The 27,687-nt window shown below is 45.1% G+C and overlaps 3 protein-coding genes and 1 long non-coding RNA gene across 10 annotated transcripts in view; 2 read left to right on the top strand and 2 right to left on the bottom strand.

The window, feature by feature from the left end:
- The window catches only part of LOC309714355 (NACHT, LRR and PYD domains-containing protein 12-like), a 65,515-nt gene that overhangs the window by 489 nt on the left and 37,339 nt on the right, over positions 1–27,687 (bottom strand). For 5 of the 7 annotated variants that reach the window (XM_082546712.1, XM_082546717.1, XM_082546713.1 and 2 more), the window contains 7 exons: positions 13,041–13,111; positions 12,621–12,676; positions 11,611–11,825; positions 11,142–11,401; positions 10,670–10,789; positions 10,433–10,562; positions 8,867–10,332 (listed from right to left, as the gene is read on the bottom strand). In XM_082546712.1, the coding sequence (XP_082402838.1) occupies positions 9,959–10,332; positions 10,433–10,562; positions 10,670–10,789; positions 11,142–11,401; positions 11,611–11,825; positions 12,621–12,676; positions 13,041–13,111 (1,226 nt within the window). In that variant the 3' untranslated portion in view covers positions 8,867–9,958. Of the gene's footprint in view, positions 1–5,326; positions 5,419–8,866; positions 10,333–10,432; positions 10,563–10,669; positions 10,790–11,141; positions 11,402–11,610; positions 11,826–12,620; positions 12,677–13,040; positions 13,112–27,687 lie in introns of those variants that run through there. The other 2 variants (XM_082546716.1, XM_082546718.1) reach the window with 2 other exon arrangements.
- Positions 5,425–11,384, top strand: LOC309714413. Its single transcript, XR_014278921.1, has 3 exons — positions 5,425–5,960; positions 10,641–10,756; positions 11,272–11,384. It is a non-coding gene; the product is annotated as an uncharacterized lncRNA (long non-coding RNA).
- On the top strand, positions 11,817–14,350 carry LOC309714398 (uncharacterized protein; the record flags this gene model as incomplete). Its single annotated transcript, XM_082546843.1, has 4 exons — positions 11,817–11,923; positions 12,183–12,273; positions 12,367–12,504; positions 13,607–14,350. The coding sequence occupies exons 3-4, from the start codon at positions 12,415–12,417 to the stop codon at positions 14,348–14,350; spliced, it is 834 nt and encodes a 277-aa protein (XP_082402969.1). The 5' UTR covers positions 11,817–11,923; positions 12,183–12,273; positions 12,367–12,414.
- LOC309714358 (uncharacterized protein) lies at positions 19,440–27,386 on the bottom strand. The gene is made up of 2 exons (XM_082546736.1): positions 24,176–27,386; positions 19,440–20,570 (listed from the first exon to the last, which is right to left on the bottom strand). The coding sequence occupies exons 1-2, from the start codon at positions 27,278–27,280 to the stop codon at positions 19,806–19,808; spliced, it is 3,870 nt and encodes a 1,289-aa protein (XP_082402862.1). The 5' UTR covers positions 27,281–27,386; the 3' UTR covers positions 19,440–19,805.

Here is a 27,687-nt window from a genome sequence, read left to right as displayed (position 1 = left end):
AACACCCATGGTCAATGGTAACTTTATTGTCCCCAGTGGGAAATTGATTTGCGGTATGTCCGCTATCGTGTAATGCTCAGAGGACGGTCTGAACATAATACAACAGAGGTTGTCTTCCACAGCACCTGCCTGTTATAAAAGTCCACAAGCTGGACCTTAGACCTCCCTGAAATCTGACCAGCCACTTTAACCAGGTTACTAAGTCTAGTCTTATTGATCAAAGACAAATTACCATACCAAGTAGTAGAGGAGGGAGACAACAACCCTGTGGTGAACCAGTAGAGAAATTTAAAAAGTCTCAAATCAAACTAACGCGATTAAAATCAAGTTTAAATTGATTAAGAAATTTATCGGCTAAGAGGTGTGGCTGGATAGTATTAAAAGCTGAAGAACAATCAATAAATAAGAGCCGAGCATGAGCTTTGGCCCCATCCAGATGGTGATATAAGAAATTTAATAAAGTAGTCACTGCATCATCAACACCTCTACGAGGCCTGTGTGCAAATTGTAGTTGATTGATAAGCTTTTCTACCTGCTGCAGAATCTCCTTCCTTATAAGTCTTTCAAAGGACTTCATCACTAAAGATGGCAACAGGCCTAAAATAATTTAATGATGTAGGTTTTGTGTTTTTGCAGCTGGAGAAATAATTGAGTTTTTCTGGACCCTTCTGTTGCTGACATGATAAAAGAAAGATGTACGAAAAGATGCCGCATAATTGCTCAGCACACATTTTGTAGCACATATTATCAGGCGCTGGACTTTTATTAGTCATAATTGTTTCAAAAAGATTTCCCACCCATCTTTCATCAAAGGACAAAGCTTTAATAAAAGCTTTTTTTCTTTCATAAATCAGCCTTATAAGAGCTCTCGAAGACCATGTTTGTTATTAGGGTTAGATCTCTTTTCACACCATTTCTGATTAATATATAAACACACTCCTCCTCCGTGAGATTTCTGGGTAACTCCGGGGTCCCGATCCAAACGTATGGGAAACCCGAAGCCATTTAATTCCAGAGAATTAGGGTCAGAATCCCTGAGCAAAGTCTCTGTGAATACCATTAGACATGTATCCCTGTGGACACGTAAATGCATGACATTCAAATGCAGTTCATCCAGTTTACTCCTCAGAGACTGCACATTAGCCAGGATTATTGATGGCAAAAGGAAAACGACTGTATCGTATTCGCTTTCTCAATCGCTGTGTAGACCTCCCTTCTTACACCACTTCCTTATTTTGACTTTATTAAAATCTAAAGTGCTCCTGTGATTACTGGATAATCCAGGGCTGTTAAACACTGAAGGGTGAAAAGAATCCAGAGACGGGCGATTCCACTGAAGATCCAGAAGAAACTCCCGTGAGTATGTAATTGTTTGTGAATGACAAAGACTTCGAACAACTGTCAGGATTGCCAATAAAAAAAACACATTCCACAGAGCACAAGCCGATGCTTAAGGATTTCCTCGGGCTCAAAATCAGACAACAACGTAACTAAAAAAGCAATAAAGTTAAAAAAAACCTGACAACTGGCAGACACAGACAACCTGCTGGAGCAGTGCCCCCTTTCAATCTATGACCAATCACGAAATGACAAATAATTCAAAGCTTCATAAAAATTAGTTTGATTATTTTTTATTTATCAAATAACAGTGATTTCTATAATAACGTATGGCAAACTCTTCTAAACCAAATGGATCAACTGAGCTCCTCCACACACATTATCTGAGGAACAGGTCATAGAGACCCATGAAGAGCAATTACAATATAAAACTATAACTATAACACCAGTGCTGCAAATAAGCTGAGAGCAACGAGACAGGAAGTAAAAGTAATGCTGCCAAAGATCATTCATCTTGTGAATTCACGATCATCACAGCAGTACTTTGCACAGTGAAGGATCAAAAAATGATTTGATCCTCTGCTGAATTTGTATGTTTGCTCACTAAGAAACGAACAGGTCAGACGTTTATGGAAGTTTTATTTTAATGGGCGAGAGACGAAAATACACAAAAGATTTAAACTGATTTGCATTTCTCTGATTGAAATAAATATTTCGTCCACCAACAAAACATGACCTACTACTTCCCAGAATTTTGGCTTCTGCAGATTGACACTGTACATAAAGCAGACCTGTCCACAGATTCAATTTCTTTCCTCTCCACCACCAAGGACAAGACCAAAAAGCCATCAAAGGAGGTCAGGGACAAGGCTGTAGACCTGCACAAGGCTGGGATGGGCTACAAAACCATCAGTAAGACCCTCGGTGAGAAGGGGACAACTGTTGGTGCCATTATTCTGAAATGGAAAAAATATAGTGACCATCAATGGACCTCGGTCTGGAGCTCCGTGCAAGTCGTTGTGTCGTGGAGGAACCACACTACGTTGTAACAGATGGGAGGGAGTTTTTCTGGATTTTTGGTCGATATCCTGTCTCTCTCCGTTGAAATGAAACTTCCACACAAATTAGAAACTGTTCATTTCTTTGTAAGTACAAAATCAGCTGCAGATCTAATAATTATTTCTCCCACTATACTGTACTGCTTGTGCTGCTGTTAAACTAACAGCTGAACATTAGAAATAAGTGAAACTTGAAACACATGTTGGTGTGTTCAGGTCTGACACAACATCCAGCATGTCAGTGGCAGAAAAAGGTAACAGACAACAACAAAGAAAAACAGATACACCAAATATACATTTCCTTACTTTTCTGTGCCAAGCTTAGATACCTGGAGCTGTCACCACGCCACATTCATGCAGGGGGACTTCTGCTTTGCTTTAGGTGCCGTACTGTCCCGAGCATTTTTCAGGCATAATATCAGAATCATCCATCCATCCATTCGCTTCCGCTTATCCTTTTCAGGGTCGCGGGGGGCGCTGGAGCCTATCCCAGCTGTCATAGGGCGAAAGGCGGGGTACACCCTGGACAGGTCACCAGTCTGTCGCAGGGCCAACACACAGGGACAGACAACCATTCACACTCACATTCACTCGCACATTCATACCTAGTGACAATTTGGATTATCCAATTAACCTATCCCCACAAGCTGCATGTCTTTGGACGGTGGGAGGAAGCCGGAGTACCCGGAGAGAACCCACGCAAACACGGGGAGAACATGCAAACTCCACACAGAAAGACCTGATGGTGGAATTGAACTCAGGACCTTCTTGCTGTGCGGCAACAGTGCTAACCACCGTGCTGCTAATATCAGAATCAGAATAGCTTATTAATCCCTGAATTCATGTGTCAGTCATCCATAATAAACACACTGCATGTCTGTGCACGTTTTTCTATCTAAAGTCAGGTTTGACCGGTTTGCTCTGATACATATTAGCTGTCTCACACAGACATGTAGAGAATCACCTTATTCCTGTCATGCTTCACTAACAGGTGAATGTTTGTTTATTTTCAGAGTTAATAAAGAAATGTGCATCCTGTTCCTCTCTGTCGGGATTATGGAAAGGTTTTAAGACTAATTTGAATAGTTTACATGTCTGTAAAATGCAGTTATTGGTCTTCACTGCAGTGTGGGTGAGGATTGCTTTAGCCATTTGAAATTAGTCTTTGGTTTCTTTCTGTATAACGTATAACGTATTTATTTTTTCTTCCCCTTATCATGTGGATTAAAATAGATCAAAAAAATAACAGTTTTCCTAAAATGTATATGCAAAATTCTTTTTATGGCAAATGTTTTTCAATGTTTCGAAAAGACTGAGACACACGCTGATGCCTGCAGACTGATCCTGGAGGACATCCGTCAAAGACACAGACTTCTGGATACTCCCCTGGGCTGAAGGATGCTTTGAGGGACTATAGCTGGTGATGGAGCCAGAAGGCAGATTTTTCTTCGGCCGAGTCCCATTTTAATACTTTGCTATGGAGCATTTTAGTAATTTGCACCTCATCTTGTTGCAGTGTTGCATTAGAGATCCAGTAGCATAGTTTTTATCGCTGTGATATATTAAAGTTCAAAGAAGTGTGCGTCACATGCTTTCAGTGTTGAGTCGAAATTCATGTTTGTAACTGTCCAACAATAAGAAAACGACTTGGTTAGAGATGTCAAAAGTGCCTCGAACCAAAGACCTCTTTTCCTTCCATCTCCAGCTACACTCGAAAGTAATTTGTGCACCTGTGTGGTTGTTAGAAAGGCTTGTTTTCTACCAGCACCGCCACGTTCTTATTAAATGTCCTCAACTACATCTGTGATCGTTTTCACGTGCGCTCACAGAGAATGGAACAAAAGGCACCAACATCCAAAGACGAGCAGAAGCAATGACAGGATCTGCTGTCTGTGAAGCCTTTTTAAATCTAAAGTCACATCAGTTTATCCCACCATGGGAAATAACCCCAGAAGGCCCTTTAAACAACCCGAGGTGCACCTAAAAGCACCGTGAATCGTAAATAACCATATAGGTGCGCAAAAATATTTCCAGGGTAGCCGGCGTGAACTTGGTGATTCGAAAGCGGTAAGTGGGGCTAACCGGAGGCGCTTTCACATGCCACAAACGAAAACACAAGTCAGATTATCAAACCGGAAATAGCCGGCGTGTTTATGCTTTTATAGGAGCCGGTGTACGTGGAGAAGACACGGCCATGTGCTAAGCGGTCCTTACGTGGAAACAAGGTGAACATCGTTCTGTCTGCGTGTAGCGCGACCAGTTTATACCCGAGAGACGAGCCTCCTGGGCGGTTGCTATGGTGATGGAGTCAGATAAACAGACTCCAGCTGTAAACCAGTGTCACCGACCGCACGATCTGATATCGTCGTGTTGGTGTTGTTCCAGGATCAACACTGCAAGTGACCAATCAGAATGTTGTGACGTAATGCCTTTGCGACTTCGGGAAAAACCGCCGTAAAACAAAAAACTGTACTTAAGCTGCAAGAAACCGCCTCTGTCCGCCGATCAACGGACCCTGACCCTTTAATAAACGCTGAGCAGAACTGATGTTGTCCTTGCAACACTGGAATTTCATAAATGCACGAATGTCTCGGCGCGCCAAAGAATAACGTCACAACAACGTGATTGATCACGTGCAATGTTGATCCTGCAACAACATTTACTATGTTTATGTTTTACTACGACGATATGAGATCACCAGTTTAGATATCGATACAGGAGCCGTGTCCCACAAATCCTGCTCACCCCCCCCCCCCAGGAAGTGATTAAAACACGCAGTGTTTAAAAAACAGAATCTTTTCAACAAGTCAAACACAGTTTCGGGCTCACTCTGATCTGTTTCACCCACCCTTCACCGAGTCACGCAGGTTTAAAAGACGGAATAAAACACTGTGATAAGAAGCGCAGGAGAAAGCTGAAGTAACACTCACCCTGCTCCAGGCTCGACGTTTCTGCTTCCTGCGCCCTCACACTGCCCCATCAGCGGCTGCTTTCTCCTCCCCCTCCGTTTACAGGAAATCAGCTGGATTTCGGCAGGCGTGTGTGAGAGAGATACGGGAACTTTAAAAACTTCTGCACAAGAAACATTTCCCCCCCCAAGTCTGAAGATATTTTTTAAAGAAATTTAAATCCTGCAAACAAACTTCAACACGGGATTCAAAGCTCCTGTCACGCAGGTTTTTACTGGTTTTACTTCAACCTAAAGCATCAGTGCTGAACCAGCGTGAAAAATGCATCACAAACACAGAGTCGCGATGATAATGATAGTACAGACGAACATCAACAGGCTGTATGTTTAAAGTTACTTTAAAGGTGTGTATGACATTAAATGCGTGGAAAGGATCCACACACAGTGTTTTATCTCACCCATCCTTCGTGTCCAAACCTGACAAGTACATTTCCCCATCTTTACTTTGAGTTTCTATTTCAAGTCATGTCCTGTCTTATTTTGTAATCCTCTGTACTTTCCACATTTTCACTTCCTCTTATCTGTAACTTTGTCTCATTTTCATCACCGTCATGTCGTTCTCGCGTGTCGTGGCAGTGGTCAGATCATCTGTGAAGGTAAACATGTTTAAAATGTGAGCGAGTTGTGATGAGAGAGCTTTTATTACAGTCGAACCTTTCTTAGTTTATAGTAGTGATGGGCAGATGAAGCCCCATGAAGCACTGAAGCTTTTCATCCAATTGGTTCACCCCAACGCGAAGCTTCATGAAGCTTCATTTGCTCTAGCAGGACACCTACTGGACGTAAAAATAATAGCTGGCATGAATTTGAAGAGTGTGGCATTTTGCACACAGCCTGTAAATGTCAACAACAAAAGGAGTGTGTAAAACATCTATATTGTAGTGATGCAGTATACTGTGTATATTTATAGTGGCAGTATGGAAAATGATTATTTGGAAATGCTTAAAATGGAAACGATCATTTACTGTGAGGTGAGGTGTGGTTGGGGTGTGGACAGTAGTTGTGCTTTTGTAACGTTGAGGTATGGACAGCTACACACTGAGGCTTTGAGCCTCAGTCCTGCCTGTTCACATTTTATTCTGTAAAAACTAAATTTTCACTGCTTTTATGGCCTTTTTAGTGGGGAGAACATAGCTGGGATTTAATGATTTAACAAATCTTTTAAATCCTTTGTCCTCCACAATGCTAAATGGCTGGGAGTCCTCAATCACCATGCTGACCAGGTCTTCATCTATTTGAGATTGTTCTCCTGAGGAAAGACAATAAAGATAAAGCACAAATATAAATATCACACACGTAACTTATTACAGTTGTATAATATTGTTATATCATTTAGTAACATTACTGCATGCTATATTATCATTGCATTTGATGGCTCACCTGGTCTTGCTCCACAATCGGTGTTCCCCTTATTCTCATGCAAAGCTCTGTAGTGCCTAAGCATGGATGAGGTGTTGTTGTTATAGCCCAGCTCCCTGGCACATAGCAAACACTTCACCTTGTACAAAAGTACAGACAGCTTAACATAAATTGTATTGCACCATCAGTATCATGAAAATACATCTTCTGTAGAAATTTACATACCTTGTTGGGAGGAATAAGATCAAAATGTTCCCACACAGGGGAGGACATCCTCCTCTTCTTAGCTGGCTCCATTCTCTCCTGACTTTCTCTCCTCACTCTCATAAACCTCCAAACTGTCTCCAAACTCTCACTAACCGCAGCTCTCCATCAAACACCCACATTTTGAATGAAGTCTGAGGGCTTTATATCGCTGTCATAGCTCGCGGCAAAGTTCGAACCACTTCATGAACCAGTCACGTGGTACAGCCGGGCAGCGAGGCTTCGGACGTCATCATTTTCAGCTCCTCCCATAAATGAAGCAAGCCTCGATACGCGCTTCGCGGAAACGCCCCCTCCATTACTCGACACACGCTCCGAAGCCTCGATACAGAACGTCCCATCACTAGTTTATAGTCCTCTTCACTTCCTGAGTGACCTGCCCCACAGAAACAGGCCAGTTTCACAGCATGAGCTGTAGTGTGCGCCTGGAAGATGTTTAGGCTGATTTCTGGGGCTTTTCCTCGCCCGGGTCGTTTGCCTCACAGACTCTCTGTCAAAGTATGCACTGGCAGCCTTACATAAACCTTCTGGGTGTCTCTTGTGTCCGGCATTTATTCCTGTTTCCTGTCATTTGCATCGCCACAGTTGGGTGGCAGGCTGAGGTATGTAGTGTTAGCAGAGGCTAATGAAGCTGCAGCAGTACTCTGGATAGGGAAAGCTGACAATCAGCACCTTCAGTGCCCCCTCCCACATTTACATTGCTATACATAGTTTATTGTTCTAAATGTCTCACATGTTCTGTCATATTTCCAACTCTTCTCTCTGTATTTAACAACTTCTGTGTGAAGTCCTCCCACAGTCTGACTCCTGGTTTGTTTTCACACCTCCTAACTTCACCTTTATTAGCTTTTACATCCATATCTTTCTTTTCTTTACATGACACAGAGATGAAAGAGTCGTCTCTCACTGCAGCTTATTTTTATCTGCTATCATCAACCTCATTCACATCTCTCACACGCTCAACAGTAATTATTTACAATATTAGCAGATATTAACAGAAATGCCACCCACCTGCCCTGAAGCTACTGGGATAAAACAAAAGCCATCTTCATGCTACAGACCTCTGGGCCCGTATCCCTAAAGAATCTTTGTGCAAAAAGTGGCTCCTAGCGGCCAAATTCTAAGAAAATTCTCAGAGTCATGACGTTTTCTTAGAATTTCCCCTAAAAGTGACACGACAATCCCAGTTAATATAAAAGCTATTCCTCAAGATTCCTAGCGCTTAAAAGGGCTCCTAAGGCGAGATCTGCTACGAGCAGGGAAGAGGACTTTTAGTGGCTTAGGAGTTCCCCTAAGCAGCTGCACAAAATGGCCAACAGAAGAGGCAGGAGAGATGTCCTGCAAACACTGGATGACAGGGAATTATTGAGACGCTACAGATTGGATCGTGCAGGAATCATGTTTGTGGTGGATCTCCTTAGAGATGCAATTACTTCACCAACTCGACGCCACAACGCTATTACACCGGAGACGAAAGTAATCACAACCCCGAGGTATTTGGCAACCGGGAAAATGCAACAATGCAGCAGTGATGACTTGGGTCTGCAATCACAGACATTGCTAAAAGCTGAGCCGTGTTACCCTCGTTAAGACCACACTGGACTTGTAACGTTGTGATTTCTACTTCATTAAGGACAGCCTCTTGAGATAGGCCATCTTGTTTTCAACAGGGTCCATATGGGAGTGAAAGTACAAAATATGTCAGCTAGGATATTTATATGAGCAAATAAGACACGAATCATTATTTGAACAGGGTGTAATGAGTTTAAGTTTTCACATATTTTAGATTCTAATGGCTATAACCCCTACAGCTTACTATTCATTTTCCAGATATTTTCTTGAATGTGAAATATTATTTACAATTACAGTCAGCATAAGATTAGAGTGTATAATTATGTTTATTGATTTGAGGGTACATCCTTTGCTCATTATCACCAAAAGCTCATTTCCATCAAACTTGTAGGATCAACCAATCACGGCTTTTGAAATGATGACTCATACCTAGCAACGGGGTCAACCACACCTCCTCACTAAGATAGGATTTCCCATCCATTCCTTGCTCAGAGTTCACTGAAAATGTTCTGGAATCACTTCTAAGCTAAAACTCCTGGCAAGGAATTTTTAGGTTAAGTTAGGAGCTCTCTGAGAGGATTCTCAGAATCCTTAGGGATACGGGCCCTGGTCTTTTGTGTCACACATGCTCTTCCCTGTCAACTTTTGTATGTGTGATACAGGAAGTCAGAGGAAACTGACTGAAGACTTTTAGAGGAAATTTAATGGCTTCATTTATTAGCAGAGAGGAAGGAAACGTGAATCTGTGTGATTACCAAACTGTGGTGATTTTAATCACATAAGGAACAGTTAAGACAGATGGTTACTAATACTAATGCAAAGTAAACACATAACAGCCAAAATTTGTACAAAATAATTAGAATAATTTCACAGTAACATTAATTTGATTGATTCAGATGATCAAGACTGAAAAAAATAAACTTGCAGCGTTGATCCAGAATCCTTCAAACCACCAAAGTTTGAAGACCAAGTCTTTCCCTTCCAAAATAAAGCACCTTGAAATTGTTATTGTTAATCTGAGTACTTGACTATATAAGAATCAGTCCATTTACCATTTAATCTGGGATTATTTAAAAATAGTTTGAGTAAAACTTAAAAATATCATTTCTATCAGTTTAAAACTGATAAACATCATGTTAACGTGCACATTTCCTGTCTATATGTGTGAGGTACAGCCTCTATCACCAATCTTCTGTCGCCATCTAGTGAGCGAAAGCTGGAATGACTAAACTTTACGGAAACACCTTTAACATTATGAAGCAGTCTGAGATTGTTAACAACTCCATCTGGTTTTCTGCTCAGCATCCATTCAAACAAGTCCAAGTTGGTTCAAGAGAATCACTTTCAGAGTGATTACAAAAACTGGTCATTTCAAGATTTCACTGAGTAACGTGAGACTTTAGCACCACAGCTCATGAGCTTCTTTGGAGGTTTTTTTGGCTTCGTTTGGCACGATCACTCTGAAAAGGGTTGGGTCCACCTCTTTGAGAACATCGAGCAGATGTCTGCAGGCGTCATTTCCTTTTCGTCGCACGGTGTCAATTATGCATCGCACTTTATTTGCTCTGCTTTTTGTCTCACATGTCCCAGACTCCATCTCTACATCAATTATAATATGACGCTCGAGGAGTTTATCTACAATTTTGTTTAAACCCTCTGCAGACACTCTTTCAATAAACTCTGAGCGGATTAGCAGCAGCTTATCCTCATCTATTTTTGTTTTGTGGTGTGCGCTGTCCTCTGGTGAGACTCGGTCCTTTTCTGGGACAAACACTAAAAAGAGACTTAAATATGATTTCAGTTGAACGTTTATAAAATATCCTTGTAGCAGAAATTTATACAGTCATTTCTGCTGCTACAGTGGAACTTTTACCATCACGACGCCAGGCTTCATTTCCATCTTGGTCCTTGACTATCAGAGTCACAACCTCCAGGTTTGCAGTCAGGAAAACCTCAAATGTTGGATAGTAATTCGGTCCAAGCTTTTTCCAAAACTCTGCGTGCTGAAAACCAACAAGAATCTGCGGTTTTAATAGGGACTGATAGAAAACTGCTTATTTTATATCTGACTTTATTTTCAGGGGCATTTTATTCACGACTGTTGGCTCACGTTCGGCTGTATCTTCAGGCCCTCGGGTTCACAGTGGACACTGTAACGCTGACCGATGTGAAGCACGCAGTCTGAAGACGTCTCAATGTATGTAGCATCATTGCCTTGTTGCTTTTTAACCTCAGTGGTAGGATATAAAATTATGTTAATGTTCATATGTTGATCTGTTTATCTATAGAAATCATTTATAATTATCAAGTGTCGACTAAAGTGTGGAACAAATGATCCAGTGTAGTCAGTAAACCCAGGTTTACTTTGTCAGTAGGGGGAGAGATAACTATGCAATCAACTCTGGATCGTTACTGAAGTCAAGAATAAAGCGCTGTGATTGGTCAGTGAGAGTGAGAGTCTGCAGTCTGAGAAGCTTGACTCTGTGCTTCTACTAACCAATGAATAAAGCCCAGGGTGTCTGCCCCCTACTGGAAGCATCAGAAATCTGCAGAGTGAGACCGCCTGAGTGCTCTATGCTTACCTCTGACAGATGGATTCTTTCATGCAGGAGAAACACGTTGATTTTTAGAGGCACTGTGTCTTTAAATCGCAGGAACAGCAGAACCTGGCCTGCTTCTGGGATTTTAAAGGACTTTTTAACAAAATTCCAGATAAGACCAAAGGCAGAGAGGTGGGAGACGTTCACAATCACATGCGTGTCGGTGATCCTCATCGGTTTCAAGATGCTTATCCCATCATCAAAGACGTGCGCGACAGACAGCAGGCCATCAACACACAACGCTGTGAAGGCAAAGAGCTGCTGCACTATTTCCTGCTCAGGGATTCATCCTGCACCATTTACTTTTCAACACTTCAGGTAGTTCAAACTAATCACTGTTATCTACAAGTTAGATGCTACCCATTTATTAATGTGTGCAACAACAATCATAATAAAGTGCTTGTTTTGATACTGAACACAATTCATCTCATCATCGCAGCACGGTGCTCACCCTCCTTTGTTTCACAGTGTGGCAGGTGGAGCTGACGGACTGCGTCCTCAGAGCACGTGATGTTAAACAGCGGCCCTGCAGCTGTTTTTCCAGCTTGTTGAAGGAGGCTCTCATCCCATTGGACATTCCAGTACAGCAGCTCCGCCTCCTGAGCCATAACAAACACCAGTCTGGTCAGAGTACACTGGAACACACCTGGACCAGGACACCTGAACCTGTAGAAGATGAAACGGTTAAACTAGAATCTAAAAGAAAGAAACCAACGAGAACATCTGAAGCTTCTGTTTGAGTCCAAACTGTCACATCCACCAAAGTGAGGGGATGCTACATCTGTAACTCTGCTGCTTTGGCTCTAAAGCCAAAGCAGGTTATTAATTCTACTTGTGGTTTGGGATATCTCAGGGTTTGACTCACATGTCACATAATTAGAACACAGTTGTGGTTAGTCATCCCGGAGGCTTCAGCCTCTTTCTGCACTGATAGTAACCTGCCATCGCTGTATTTGAGTTTTATATTATCAGAACACCTCAAATCACACAGAACCCAGATGAACCCTGTCATCTCTAACACAGACAGGCATCTGTGGAGGCAGCTGTTACTGGAGCTGGAGGGCCAAGTGAAGGTCCTGCCTGAAGTCTGACATCATCTCTGTCTGTCACTGAGGTGAGGGACGTCAACTGTCTGATCAGTTCCTTCATCACTGATAGTGCAAACTAGAGCTGAATAACTGAGATGCAACTGTGCTGCTCCCATCAGAAACTGACGCTCCAGATGATCTTTCAGGGGAAATGATGTCTGAGTGAGATGGACAAAGGAAAACACAGAGGGAGAGAAAAGCAAAGTACACAAATACACACAACGTCTCATATATTAGACATCGATGGAGAGGAGGAGGTAATTTACTATGTCACACCTCCAGGTGTGCAATACAAATCAGGTCACATCAGAGCATGTGTGACATCATTCTAATGTGGAGGTGAAAGCAGTGACAGCTGTGGTTTTAGTATCACCTGTGGGAGATTTGTGTGGATTCAGGTTGTACTTCAGGTGTGAAGCTTGATGGAGGCTGGAAATCAGAACAACACCAGCTGTTTAAAGCAGCAACAAACCAGTAAGCAGTGAAGAAACTACAAACTACACAACATACACATCAGCAGTTATATGTACGTACTTTCAAAACTGGCAGTAAAATAGTGGGACTAAAAACAATGAAAACATGGAGCCATGCAGGATAAAGCTTAAAGCATCCTGATAACGTACAATTAATCAGTGTTGCAGTGCAGGTAAATTCAACACGTGGAGTTAGTTTCTGTCCTGAAGCCTCCTTCTTTGTTCCATCAGACAAAGTTTAGACTACTACTATGAAAAAGTGCCGAGATTAACAGTCATTACATGTGTAAGTGATAAGAATCCGCTTGCTTTTGTCTCACCTTAATTGGCTCTATGTCATCCTCAGATAAATCAGCTAAAGGGTTTATATCCAATGTTTGTTCAGAGTCACCTGATGAGAGACAGACAGCAGAATAGTTCAGGATTCCCTGGAACACTTTTCGTCAGAGCTGACTGCAGACGTCCAAAGTGTACACTCAGAAATATTTTGCTAGAAATCAAAGCTGATTTGTGTCTGAATAATTTAATCCAGATCTGAAAACATGCTACCATTTTCAGCTGCACCACAGATAAACTTTTATAGAGCAATGTTTCCCAACCTTTCGGAGCCACAGCACATATTTCACATTAGAAAGAAATCACAAACAAAAATGTCACAAAAAGCATATTGATAGTTTTTCCCTGTGCACCAGTTATAGTGGAATCCGCTTGGTTTGTCCCCAGTACACCTTTTTGCTTCTGACCACTAATCATGCTAGGGCTTTCATGTGGTCAGACTGCCTACTTTTTCTTTTCAGATATTTATCTATTAATATTACACACTGCATCGTCTCACAGCATGACTATTATGTAATTTCTTCTTCATCTTCTTTTGTTTTACTGGGAGTTGGCAACCCACACTTCAGACTGTGTGGCCACCCATGGCTCCAACACCATTGTGAAGTTTGCTGACGACACAGTGGTGTTGGGTGCCATCTCCAACAACGATGAGGTGGCCTACATGGATGAAGTGAAGAATCTGGCATCGTGGTGCCAGGACAACCACCTCCAGCTGAACGTCGGCAAGACCAAGGAGCACAGAGACTACAAGCCCATTATCATCAATGGAGCTCCAGTGGAGAGGGTGCAGTCCTTCAAGTATCTTGGTGTCCACATCTCCTCAGACCTGACATGGACTGCCCACATTCAGGTCCAGACCAAAAAGGCTAGGCAGTGCCTGTATCACCTACGACAACTGAGGAAGTTCAGGGTCTCTCCAAAGATCCTCAGGATTTTCTATACAGGCGCTGTGGAGAGCATCCTCACACAGAACATGACATCGTGGTTTGGGAACAGCTGTGTGAAGGACCAAAAAGCTCTCCAGAGAGTGATCCATACAGCAGAACGCTGCTGCAGGATTGCTCTCCCCCCGCTTCAGGACACCTACACCAGGAGATGCCGGACTAGAGCAGCGCAGATACTGAAGGACCCGTCCCATCCTGGCAACAAACTGTTCCAACTTCTGCAATCTGGTAGAAGGTTCCGCATCTTCCGGGCAAGGACAGAGAGACTCAAGAGGAGCTTCTATCCCCAAGCCATCCGTGCCCTAAACACACACACCCGCCCTCTCACATCATCTATAATTGACTGAGACAGGACTCTCTTCCAGACACTAAACCCAGGCACAATGTACATTTCAATTCCTTTAATTTTAAATATGTTTATATTGTCTATCCTATAAAATAGTCAGATATCTATTCATATTAATGTACAGAATTCACCTGCTTGCTGCTACTACTGCACATTCACCTAATGTCTTCACCTTATTATATATATATATATATAAAAACACCCAGCACGCCCCTGCGGGCGGTTTATCCTTCAAGCTCGGGTCCTCTACCAGAGGCCTGGGAGCTTGAGGGTCCTGCGCAGTATCTTAGCTGTTCCCAGGACTGCGCTCTTCTGGACAGAGATCTCCGATGTTATTCCCGGGATCTGCTGGAGCCACTCGCCTAGCTTGGGAGTCACCGCACCTAGTGCTCCGATTACCACGGGGACCACCGTTACCTTCACCCTCCACATCCTCTCGAGCTCTTCTCTGAGCCCTTGGTATTTCTCCAGCTTCTCGTGTTCCTTCTTCCTGATATTGCTGTCATTCGGAACCGCTACATCGATCACTACGGCCGTCTTCTTCTGTTTGTCTACCACCACTATGTCCGGTTGGTTAGCCACCACCATTTTGTCCGTCTGTATCTGGAAGTCCCACAGGATCTTAGCTCGGTCATTCTCCACCACCCTTGGGGGCATCTCCCATTTTGACCTCGAGACTTCCAGGTTATACTCGGCACAGATGTTCCTGTACACTATGCCGGCCACTTGGTTATGGCGTTCCATGTATGCCCTGCCTGCTAGCATCTTGCACCCTGCTGTTATGTGCTGGATTGTCTCTGGGGCATCTTTACACAGCCTGCACCTGGGGTCTTGCCTGGTGTGATAGACCCCAGCCTCTATGGATCTTGTACTCAGAGCTTATTCTTGTGCTGCCATGATTAGTGCCTCTGTGCTATCTTTCAGTCCAGCTTTGTCCAGCCACTGGTAGGATTTCTGGATATCAGCCACCCCCTCTATCTGCCGGTGGTACATACCATGCAGGGGCCTGTCCTTCCATGATGGTTCCTCGTCTCCCTCCTCTTTCTTGGGTTTCTGCTGCCTGAGGTATTCACTGAGCACTCGGTCAGTTGGGGCCATCTTCCCAATGTATTCTTGGATGTTCGTTGTCTCATCCTGGACTGTGGTGCTGACACTCACCAGTCCCCGGCCCCCTTCCTTCCGCTTAGCGTACAGCCTCAGGGTGCTGGACTTGGGGTGAAACCCTCCATGCATGGTAAGGAGCTTTCTTGTCTTTATGTCAGTGGCTTCTATCTCCTCCTTTGGCCAGCCTATTACTAGGGCTGCCACGATTTGTCGACTAGTCACGATTATGTCGACTATCAAAATCGTCGACGACTGATTTAATAGTCGACGCGTCGTTTGAAACTTTGTACGATCACAAAAGACGCAGGAATAAGTGGCAGGATTTAAGAGTGTAATAACGGACTGAAACAGAAGATGGCAGCATTGCATGTACAAGGATGTCAGCTACCGTTAAACCCTGAAGAAGAAGAAGAAGAAGAAGCAGCTGTGTCCCAGAATTCATAGCGCGGCCCAGCGCAGTTTCCAACAATGGCGGCAGCTAGTTAGTTTTAATGTTACTCTTATTATTCTTTCTGGGTCACAAAATAAACGTTTAACATATTTTCAGGCGAGAATGTAGCTGTGTAAACCTCAAATATCTGCTCAGTTTATCAGGACACTACATATTTTCAAAAGCGCTCCGACGTTTTCGGAGACATCTGTTACCCACTAGCTCGTTAGCGAGCCGGGGGCTAGGCTCACTAGCGCCGTGAGAACACCGGACTCCCCGCAAATCGTTTTCAAACCCACCGCCGTCTTTCGCTACTCAGGTTAAATATATATAAGTCACTTAGATAACTTAAAAATGTTATTGTTTGGCTTTTTTTTTTTTGTATTTTATTTGTTCCTGAGTAAATCAGTTTGTCTGAGATTAAAGTTATAGTTTTTACACAGCTGAATAAACGTCAAGCAGACAGCTGATTATCAGAAGTGTGAGATGCTGGAGAATATACTCCAGTGTCCTGTTAAATTTTAGATAGCAAGGAGTTTATTAATCTTCACCGAAACAATCTGCAAATTTCATTAAAATTCAATAAACTATCATCTTGTCTTTATTTTTAGTTAGCACAGACCTTAAACACTTAAAGCTGTAAGCTAATGATAGTTATATAAGAGCAGATGCTGCTGGTGCAATAAGCTGTAGTTTTACGTCTAATGGATGATGATCTGATTAGTCGACTAATCGCAAAAATAATCGGTGACTAGTCGACTATCAAAATAATCGTTTGTGGCAGCCCTACCTATTACCCCAGCAGGGTACCTGATCACGGGCAGGGCGTAGGTGTTGATTGCCCGGATCTTGTTCTTACCATTCAGCTGACCCTCTGCAGGTACTTGGTGGTTGCAGCTTTTCTAGCGGCCTCTTCATGGTTCCCATTCGCCTGCGGGATCCCCAGGTACTTGTAACTGTCCTCTATGTCTGCAATGTTGCCTTCTGGTAGTTCAATCCCCTCAGTTCTGACTACCTTCCCTCTCTTTGTTACCATCCGACTACACTTCTCCAGTCCGAACGACATTCCAATGTCATTGCTGTATAGCCTGGTAGTGTGGATCAGTGAATCGATGTCTCGTTCACTCTTGGCATACAGCTTGATGTCATCCATGTACAGGAGGTGGCTGACAACTGCTCCGTTCCGTAGTCGGTATCCGTAGCCAGTCTTGTTAATGATCTCACTGAGGGGGTTCAGGCCTATGCAGAACAGCAGTGGGGACAGAGCATCTCCTTGGTAGATCCCGCACTTGATGGTGACTTGTGCTATGGGCTTGGAGTTGGCCTCTAGTGTTGTACGCCACATCCCCATTGAGTTCCTGATGAAGGCTCTTAGGGTCCCATTGATCTTGTACAATTCTAGGCATTCCAGTATCCAGCTGTGGGGCATTGAGTCATAGGCCTTCTTGTAATCAATCCAGGCAGTGCACAGGTTGGTCAGTCTGGTCTTGCAGTCTCGGCTGATTGTTCTGTCTACCAGTAGCTGGTGTTTTGCACCTCTGGTATCCTTGCCAATTCCTTTCTGTGTCCCGCTCATGTATTGACCCATGTGCCTGTTCATCTTAGTAAGATGAACAGGCACATGGGTCAATACATGGGTCAATACATGAGATATATATATATATATATATATATATATATATTAGGGGTGCAACGATACACAAAATTCACGGTTCGGTTTGGTTCGATACTTTGGTGTCCATCCATCCATCCATCCATTCACTTCCGCTTATCCTTTTTCAGGGTCGCGGGGGGCACTGGAGCCTATCCCAGCTGTCATAGGGCGAGAGGCGGGGTACACCCTGGACAGGTTGCCAGTCTGTCGCAAGGCTAACACACAGGGACAGACAACCATTCGCACTCACATTCATTTGCACATTCACACCTAGTGACAATTTGGATTATCCAATTAACCTATCCCCACAAGCTGCATGTCTTTGGACGGTGGGAGGAAGCTGGAGTACCCGGAGAGAACCCACGCAAACACGGGGAGAACATGCAAACTCCACACAGAAAGACCCCGGCCTGATGGTGGAATTGAACTCAGGACCTTCTTGCTGTGCGGCAACACTGCTAACCACCGTGCCACCGTGCTGCCATACTTTGGTGTCACGGTTCGATATTTTTTCGATACAAAAAAAATGTTCATGCATTTTTAATTTGTCATTTATTAAAATTATAAATATATATTTTAACTCAAAAGTACAGTTTTTGAATTTAACCCTAACCCTTGTGCGTGTTTTTTTTATTTTGACAGCGAATGCGCACCTGCGGACCACTTATGTGCAGCCCTGGTTATTTAGCTCGTCATTTTGCAGCCACAGAAATTCTTTTGTCCATGAAACCATAAAGCTGCACTTTCTTTTTGCCTTATAGTCTCATTTGTCATAACTTCTCCGTTTTGTGGTAAGCTTTTCTTTGGCTGTCACTTCTTCACCCTGACCTGTCTTATTTGGCTCAGCAGAACTAAAATATATATCTGTCTGTGAAGGTTCTCAGTCATCCAGGTCATCGTAGTCAAATATAAATCCTGCTGCTTTTACACACGGACTCACATAAGCTCAGCGATTCTCTGCGCGATCAACCTCTCACATGTTTAAGCTGCGGGAGATTTCACTTGTCATGTTTGCATAGTAAGCTAACGATTAATAAGACGATGTCAGAGGAATTGGTGCGCAAATTATCATCACTCACAGATCAGTGCTGTCGCTCTCTATACACAGTTCACACGATTGCAAAGTGAAAGCAAAAAACAAGCGCAAATTCAAACGCGACTTCAATATGTCACATATTGACAGTGGCTCACCGATGCCAATGACATAATTACCCAGCTACATTTCCAAAAGAATGCAAAAGCATTGACATATATTTTTCCTTCCTACGATAGCCCGACGGGCAGGGCAGAGATAGATTTTGGTAGCCCGACTGAAAAAATCGCTAGCCCCGGGACGTTGGGCTAGCGATATTGCGAGCCCTGTATCTGATTGAGGAATCACTCATCTTTGGAAAAGAGAGTTTATTACAGAGAAATGTCTCTTTCCAAAATAAAAGCTATACTATCCGCTTCTTCTGGGCTATATTCTCAGCAGCATAAGGAGAATCATGTGCTAACAGCTGTCTAAATGACTCGGCTAAAGTTAGTAGCATGCTTTTTTTTTTTTTTTCTGCTTCCACTTGTCTTTGCACTAGGATGATGTCGGCGTAAATGTGCAGTCATATTCGTTGTGTTCCCACTAGTGCTTTCAGGTTAATCTCGTTGAAATGACCTTAACGCCACAACACGGCAAATCTCCGTTAACGAGCTACCGCCGATCGCCCCGTGCGTGGGGCTAGACGGCCAACACGTTAACGAGCTAACTGCGCTAACACACTAGTTCCCACCCATGTAATTGAGCATTGCATGGCACATCCAACATACTGTTTTACTTTAGTCCATGACGCGCTTACCTTCAGGGTCATACGTCACATGAAAACCAAAATAATTCCAAACGCCAGATCTGAATGAGGGTGGGGGAGGTCTATGTTGTAAGGAGAGCTTAACTTCTGTCTCGCTAGCTTGCCCTGCGCTCTTCCTTCTGACGATGCTGTCTGTGTTGAGCGCTCAGTGAATCTGCGTTCGACTACTCCGCCTAGGCTGCACTGTCGACCCTAGGCAGAGTAGTCGAACGCAGATTCACTGAGCGCTCAACACAGACAGCATCGTCAGAAGGAAAGTTGATAAAATAAATTACAAATGTTGTATTGTTCGATACATATGCGTACCGAACCGAAAGCACTGTATCGAACGGTTCAATATCGATACGAATATCGTTGCACCCCTAATATATATATATAAACACCCAGCACGCCCCTGCGGGCGGTTTATCCATCAAGCTCGGGTCCTCTACCAGAGGCCTGGGAGCTTGAGGGTCCTGCGCAGTATCTTAGCTGTTCCCAGGACTGCGCTCTTCTGGACAGAGATCTCCGATGTTGTTCCTGGGATCTGCTGGAGCCACTCGCCTAGCTTGGGAGTCACCGCACCTAGTGCTCCGATTACCACGGGGACCACCGTTACCTTCACCCTCCACATCCTCTCGAGCTCTTCTCTGAGCCCTTGGTATTTCTCCAGCTTCTCGTGTTCCTTCTTCCTGATATTGCTGTCATTCGGAACCGCTACATCGATCACTACGGCCGTCTTCTTCTGTTTGTCTACCACCACTATGTCCGGTTGGTTAGCCACCACCATTTTGTCCGTCTGTATCTGGAAGTCCCACAGGATCTTAGCTCGGTCATTCTCCACCACCCTTGGGGGCATCTCCCATTTTGACCTCGGGACTTCTAGGTTATACTCGGCACAGATGTTCCTGTACACTATGCCGGCCACTTGGTTATGGCGTTCCATGTATGCTTTGCCTGCTAGCATCTTGCACCCTGCTGTTATGTGCTGGATTGTCTCTGGGGCATCTTTACACAGCCTGCACCTGGGGTCTTGCCTGGTGTGATAGACCCCAGCCTCTATGGATCTTGTACTCAGAGCTTGTTCTTGTGCTGCCATGATTAGTGCCTCTGTGCTGTCTTTCAGTCCAGCTTTGTCCAGCCACTGGTAGGATTTCTGGATATCAGCCACCTCCTCTATCTGCCGGTGGTACATACCGTGCAGGGGCCTGTCCTTCCATGATGGTTCCTCGTCTCCCTCCTCTTTCTTGGGTTTCTGCTGCCTGAGGTATTCACTGAGCACTCGGTCAGTTGGGGCCATCTTCCCAATGTATTCTTGGATGTTCCTTGTCTCATCCTGGACTGTGGTGCTGACACTCACCAGTCCCCGGCCCCCTTCCTTCCGCTTAGCGTACAGCCTCAGGGTGCTGGACTTGGGGTGAAACCCTCCATGCATGGTCAGGAGCTTTCTTGTCTTTATGTCAGTGGCTTCTATCTCCTCCTTTGGCCAGCCTATTACCCCAGCAGGGTACCTGATCACGGGCAGGGCGTATGTGTTGATGGCCCGGATCTTGTTCTTACCATTCAGCTGACTCCTCAGGACTTGCCTGACCCTCTGCAGGTACTTGGTGGTTGCAGCCTTTCTAGCGGCCTCTTCATGGTTCCCATTTGCCTGCGGGATCCCCAGGTACTTGTAACTGTCCTCTATGTCTGCAATGTTGCCTTCTGGTAGTTCAATCCCCTCAGTTCTGACTACCTTCCCTCTCTTTGTTACCATCCGACTACACTTCTCCAGTCCGAACGACATTCCAATGTCATTGCTGTATAGCCTGGTAGTGTGGATCAGTGAATCGATGTCTCGTTCACTCTTGGCATACAGCTTGATGTCATCCATGTACAGGAGGTGGCTGACAACTGCTCCGTTCCGTAGTCGGTATCCGTAGCCAGTCTTGTTAATGATCTCACTGAGGGGGTTCAGGCCTATGCAGAACAGCAGTGGGGACAGAGCATCTCCTTGGTAGATCCCGCACTTGATGGTGACTTGTGCTATGGGCTTGGAGTTGGCCTCTAGTGTTGTACGCCACATCCCCATTGAGTTCCTGATGAAGGCTCTTAGGGTCCCATTGATCTTGTACAATTCTAGGCATTCCAGTATCCAGCTGTGGGGCATTGAGTCATAGGCCTTCTTGTAATCAATCCAGGCAGTGCACAGGTTGGTCAGTCTGGTCTTGCAGTCTCGGCTGATTGTTCTGTCTACCAGTAGCTGGTGTTTTGCACCTCTGGTATCCTTGCCAATTCCTTTCTGTGTCCCGCTCATGTATTGACCCATGTGCCTGTTCATCTTAGTAAGATGAACAGGCACATGGGTCAATACATGGGTCAATACATGAGATATATATATATATATATATATATATATATTAGGGGTGCAACGATACACAAAATTCACGGTTCGGTTTGGTTCGATACTTTGGTGTCCATCCATCCATCCATCCATTCACTTCCGCTTATCCTTTTTCAGGGTCGCGGGGGGCACTGGAGCCTATCCCAGCTGTCATAGGGCGAGAGGCGGGGTACACCCTGGACAGGTTGCCAGTCTGTCGCAAGGCTAACACACAGGGACAGACAACCATTCGCACTCACATTCATTTGCACATTCACACCTAGTGACAATTTGGATTATCCAATTAACCTATCCCCACAAGCTGCATGTCTTTGGACGGTGGGAGGAAGCTGGAGTACCCGGAGAGAACCCACGCAAACACGGGGAGAACATGCAAACTCCACACAGAAAGACCCCGGCCTGATGGTGGAATTGAACTCAGGACCTTCTTGCTGTGCGGCAACACTGCTAACCACCGTGCCACCGTGCTGCCATACTTTGGTGTCACGGTTCGATATTTTTTCGATACAAAAAAAATGTTCATGCATTTTTAATTTGTCATTTATTAAAATTATAAATATATATTTTAACTCAAAAGTACAGTTTTTGAATTTAACCCTAACCCTTGTGCGTGTTTTTTTTATTTTGACAGCGAATGCGCACCTGCGGACCACTTATGTGCAGCCCTGGTTATTTAGCTCGTCATTTTGCAGCCACAGAAATTCTTTTGTCCATGAAACCATAAAGCTGCACTTTCTTTTTGCCTTATAGTCTCATTTGTCATAACTTCTCCGTTTTGTGGTAAGCTTTTCTTTGGCTGTCACTTCTTCACCCTGACCTGTCTTATTTGGCTCAGCAGAACTAAAATATATATCTGTCTGTGAAGGTTCTCAGTCATCCAGGTCATCGTAGTCAAATATAAATCCTGCTGCTTTTACACACGGACTCACATAAGCTCAGCGATTCTCTGCGCGATCAACCTCTCACATGTTTAAGCTGCGGGAGATTTCACTTGTCATGTTTGCATAGTAAGCTAACGATTAATAAGACGATGTCAGAGGAATTGGTGCGCAAATTATCATCACTCACAGATCAGTGCTGTCGCTCTCTATACACAGTTCACACGATTGCAAAGTGAAAGCAAAAAACAAGCGCAAATTCAAACGCGACTTCAATATGTCACATATTGACAGTGGCTCACCGATGCCAATGACATAATTACCCAGCTACATTTCCAAAAGAATGCAAAAGCATTGACATATATTTTTCCTTCCTACGATAGCCCGACGGGCAGGGCAGAGATAGATTTTGGTAGCCCGACTGAAAAAATCGCTAGCCCCGGGACGTTGGGCTAGCGATATTGCGAGCCCTGTATCTGATTGAGGAATCACTCATCTTTGGAAAAGAGAGTTTATTACAGAGAAATGTCTCTTTCCAAAATAAAAGCTATACTATCCGCTTCTTCTGGGCTATATTCTCAGCAGCATAAGGAGAATCATGTGCTAACAGCTGTCTAAATGACTCGGCTAAAGTTAGTAGCATGCTTTTTTTTTTTTTTTTCTGCTTCCACTTGTCTTTGCACTAGGATGATGTCGGCGTAAATGTGCAGTCATATTCGTTGTGTTCCCACTAGTGCTTTCAGGTTAATCTCGTTGAAATGACCTTAACGCCACAACACGGCAAATCTCCGTTAACGAGCTACCGCCGATCGCCCCGTGCGTGGGGCTAGACGGCCAACACGTTAACGAGCTAACTGCGCTAACACACTAGTTCCCACCCATGTAATTGAGCATTGCATGGCACATCCAACATACTGTTTTACTTTAGTCCATGACGCGCTTACCTTTAGGGTCATACGTCACATGAAAACCAAAATAATTCCAAACGCCAGATCTGAATGAGGGTGGGGGAGGTCTATGTTGTAAGGAGAGCTTAACTTCTGTCTCGCTAGCTTGCCCTGCGCTCTTCCTTCTGACGATGCTGTCTGTGTTGAGCGCTCAGTGAATCTGCGTTCGACTACTCCGCCTAGGCTGCACTGTCGACCCTAGGCAGAGTAGTCGAACGCAGATTCACTGAGCGCTCAACACAGACAGCATCGTCAGAAGGAAAGTTGATAAAATAAATTACAAATGTTGTATTGTTCGATACATATGCGTACCGAACCGAAAGCACTGTATCGAACGGTTCAATATCGATACGAATATCGTTGCACCCCTAATATATATATATAAACACCCAGCACGCCCCTGCGGGCGGTTTATCCATCAAGCTCGGGTCCTCTACCAGAGGCCTGGGAGCTTGAGGGTCCTGCGCAGTATCTTAGCTGTTCCCAGGACTGCGCTCTTCTGGACAGAGATCTCCGATGTTGTTCCTGGGATCTGCTGGAGCCACTCGCCTAGCTTGGGAGTCACCGCACCTAGTGCTCCGATTACCACGGGGACCACCGTTACCTTCACCCTCCACATCCTCTCGAGCTCTTCTCTGAGCCCTTGGTATTTCTCCAGCTTCTCGTGTTCCTTCTTCCTGATATTGCTGTCATTCGGAACCGCTACATCGATCACTACGGCCGTCTTCTTCTGTTTGTCTACCACCACTATGTCCGGTTGGTTAGCCACCACCATTTTGTCCGTCTGTATCTGGAAGTCCCACAGGATCTTAGCTCGGTCATTCTCCACCACCCTTGGGGGCATCTCCCATTTTGACCTCGGGACTTCTAGGTTATACTCGGCACAGATGTTCCTGTACACTATGCCGGCCACTTGGTTATGGCGTTCCATGTATGCTTTGCCTGCTAGCATCTTGCACCCTGCTGTTATGTGCTGGATTGTCTCTGGGGCATCTTTACACAGCCTGCACCTGGGGTCTTGCCTGGTGTGATAGACCCCAGCCTCTATGGATCTTGTACTCAGAGCTTGTTCTTGTGCTGCCATGATTAGTGCCTCTGTGCTGTCTTTCAGTCCAGCTTTGTCCAGCCACTGGTAGGATTTCTGGATATCAGCCACCTCCTCTATCTGCCGGTGGTACATACCGTGCAGGGGCCTGTCCTTCCATGATGGTTCCTCGTCTCCCTCCTCTTTCTTGGGTTTCTGCTGCCTGAGGTATTCACTGAGCACTCGGTCAGTTGGGGCCATCTTCCCAATGTATTCTTGGATGTTCCTTGTCTCATCCTGGACTGTGGTGCTGACACTCACCAGTCCCCGGCCCCCTTCCTTCCGCTTAGCGTACAGCCTCAGGGTGCTGGACTTGGGGTGAAACCCTCCATGCATGGTCAGGAGCTTTCTTGTCTTTATGTCAGTGGCTTCTATCTCCTCCTTTGGCCAGCCTATTACCCCAGCAGGGTACCTGATCACGGGCAGGGCGTATGTGTTGATGGCCCGGATCTTGTTCTTACCATTCAGCTGACTCCTCAGGACTTGCCTGACCCTCTGCAGGTACTTGGTGGTTGCAGCCTTTCTAGCGGCCTCTTCATGGTTCCCATTTGCCTGCGGGATCCCCAGGTACTTGTAACTGTCCTCTATGTCTGCAATGTTGCCTTCTGGTAGTTCAATCCCCTCAGTTCTGACTACCTTCCCTCTCTTTGTTACCATCCGACTACACTTCTCCAGTCCGAACGACATTCCAATGTCATTGCTGTATAGCCTGGTAGTGTGGATCAGTGAATCGATGTCTCGTTCACTCTTGGCATACAGCTTGATGTCATCCATGTACAGGAGGTGGCTGACAACTGCTCCGTTCCGTAGTCGGTATCCGTAGCCAGTCTTGTTAATGATCTCACTGAGGGGGTTCAGGCCTATGCAGAACAGCAGTGGGGACAGAGCATCTCCTTGGTAGATCCCACACTTGATGGTAACTTGTGCTATGGGCTTGGAGTTGGCCTCTAGTGTTGTACGCCACATCCCCATTGAGTTCCTGATGAAGGCTCTTAGGGTCCCATTGATCTTGTACAATTCTAGGCATTCCAGTATCCAGCTGTGGGGCATTGAGTCATAGGCCTTCTTGTAATCAATCCAGGCAGTGCACAGGTTGGTCAGTCTGGTCTTGCAGTCTCGGCTGATTGTTCTGTCTACCAGTAGCTGGTGTTTTGCACCTCTGGTATTCTTGCCAATTCCTTTCTGTGTCCCGCTCATGTATTGACCCATGTGCCTGTTCATCTTAGCCGATATGATGCCTGACAGGAGCTTCCATATAGTACTGAGGCAGGTTATTGGTCGGTAGTTGGAGGGGACCGGTCCCTTCTTGGGGTCCTTGGGGATCAGGACCGTCCGGCCTTCAGTTAGCCATTCCGGGTGTCTCTCGTTAACTAGCAGCTGGTTCATTTGTGCTGCCAGACGCTCGTGGAGTGCAGTCAGCTTCTTCAGCCAGTAGGCGTGAACCATGTCGGGCCCTGGTGCTGTCCAACTCTTCATACTGGAGACCCTTTCTTGGATATCTGCCACTGTGATGGTTACTGGACCCTGTTCAGGGAGGTCGTTATGGTCTGCCCTCAGATCCACTAGCCACTGAGCATTGCCGTTATGGGTTGCATCCTTCTCCCATATGCTCTTCCAGTATTGCTCCGTCTCCAGCCTTGGTGGTGGTGTTCTCTTATTGGTCCCTTGCCACTGAGAGTACACCTTTGCTGGTTCTGTGGAGAACAGCTGGTTTATTCTCCTGCCTTCTATCTCTCTGGTGTACCTCCTCAAGCGGCTGGCCAAGGCTGTGAGTCTTTGCTTGGCAGTTTCCAAGGCCTCAGGTATGGACAGCTTGCTGTATTTCTTAGGCACCTTATTTGTCGCACCTTTCTGCAACTCTGTTAGTTGGCTAACCTCCCTCCGTGCTACTTTGATCTTGCCCTCTAGCCTCCTTCTCCATGGAGGGTACTGCCCCTTGTGGCTGTTCAACTTGTAGCCAAGCATCTCACTGATCACTGCTGCCGTATTGTAGATCAGCTTGTTAGTGTCGGTAATCGTGGTTGTAGGTATTGCCCGTAGTGCTGCATTAACATCATCTAGCAGACCTTCTGAGGGTACTTCACGTAATCTTGGTAACCGGCTACGGGGGATCCAGGTTTCAAGCTTGGCCATGATCCTATTTTTCAGGTCAGTTCCTCTCGCACTCAACGATCCTTCTCCTATCGCACTTGGGGCTATGTACCCAATCTCGGGTGGGGGTGATGATATCTCCCCCCTGACCTGGCGTCCTGACTCCTCCTTGCCGTAGCATTTGTGTTGTACCTCGTCAATCTCTAGCTGTGAGAGCAGTCCCTTCTTTCGAATGTTGGAACACTGAGCTACTAGTTGTTTCGCCGTCATTGTGGATGTTGGGTATCGAAGAATCCATAGGTCCCTCATCCTATTCATGTAGCCCCTTCCGCCAGGGTTACTTGCGTAGTAGCATTCCAACAACGCCCTGTTTTCGTCCCTTGCCCACCGATGCCTTCTTGTTCCAGTAGCCCACTTTTCGTCAGGGTGCCCTGGTTCCTCAACACCTGACGCGGACCTTGTTGATCTGGGCGACGTCCGAGCCGGCATGCCTTCATATTTATCTGTCTCGCTCATGTCTGCGGTAGGCTTGCTTAGCATAGGGGGTCTAGCCTTAGGACCCTTACTGGATACAGACGCCCCAGGCAGGAATCGAACTTGCGATCCTCTGTTCCAAAGGCGTGTAGTTTAACCACTACGCTATCCAGCTGCTATAATATATATATATATATATATATATATATATATATATATATATACACACACACACACACACATACACACACACACACATACATACATACACTCAACAAAAATATAAACGCAACACCTTTGTTACTGCTCCCATTCCCCATGGGATGGACGTAGAGACCTAAAATTCATTCCAGATACACAATATAACCATCCCTCCCAAACAGTGGTCACAAATCAGTCCAAATGTGTGGTAGTGGGCACATCTGCTATATTGAGATAATCCATCCCACCTCACAGGTGTGCCACATCAGGAT

Source organism: Aulonocara stuartgranti (assembly GCF_965226115.1).
Source record: "Aulonocara stuartgranti genome assembly, chromosome: 9".
NCBI classification, from domain to species: Eukaryota; Metazoa; Chordata; class Actinopteri; order Cichliformes; family Cichlidae; genus Aulonocara; species Aulonocara stuartgranti.
Note: the sequence above shows the minus strand (reverse complement) of the source record. Positions and strands in the feature narration are given on the sequence as shown.

Coding starts and splice junctions, on each gene's coding strand:
- LOC309714358 (XM_082546736.1), bottom strand. CDS start 27,280: ATGCTAAGCAAGCCTACCGCAGACATGAGCGAGACAGATAAATATGAA. Junction 20,571..24,175: donor AGCTCGAGAGGATGTGGAGG/GTGAAGGTAACG, acceptor CCATCATGGAAG/GACAGGCCCCTGCACGGTAT.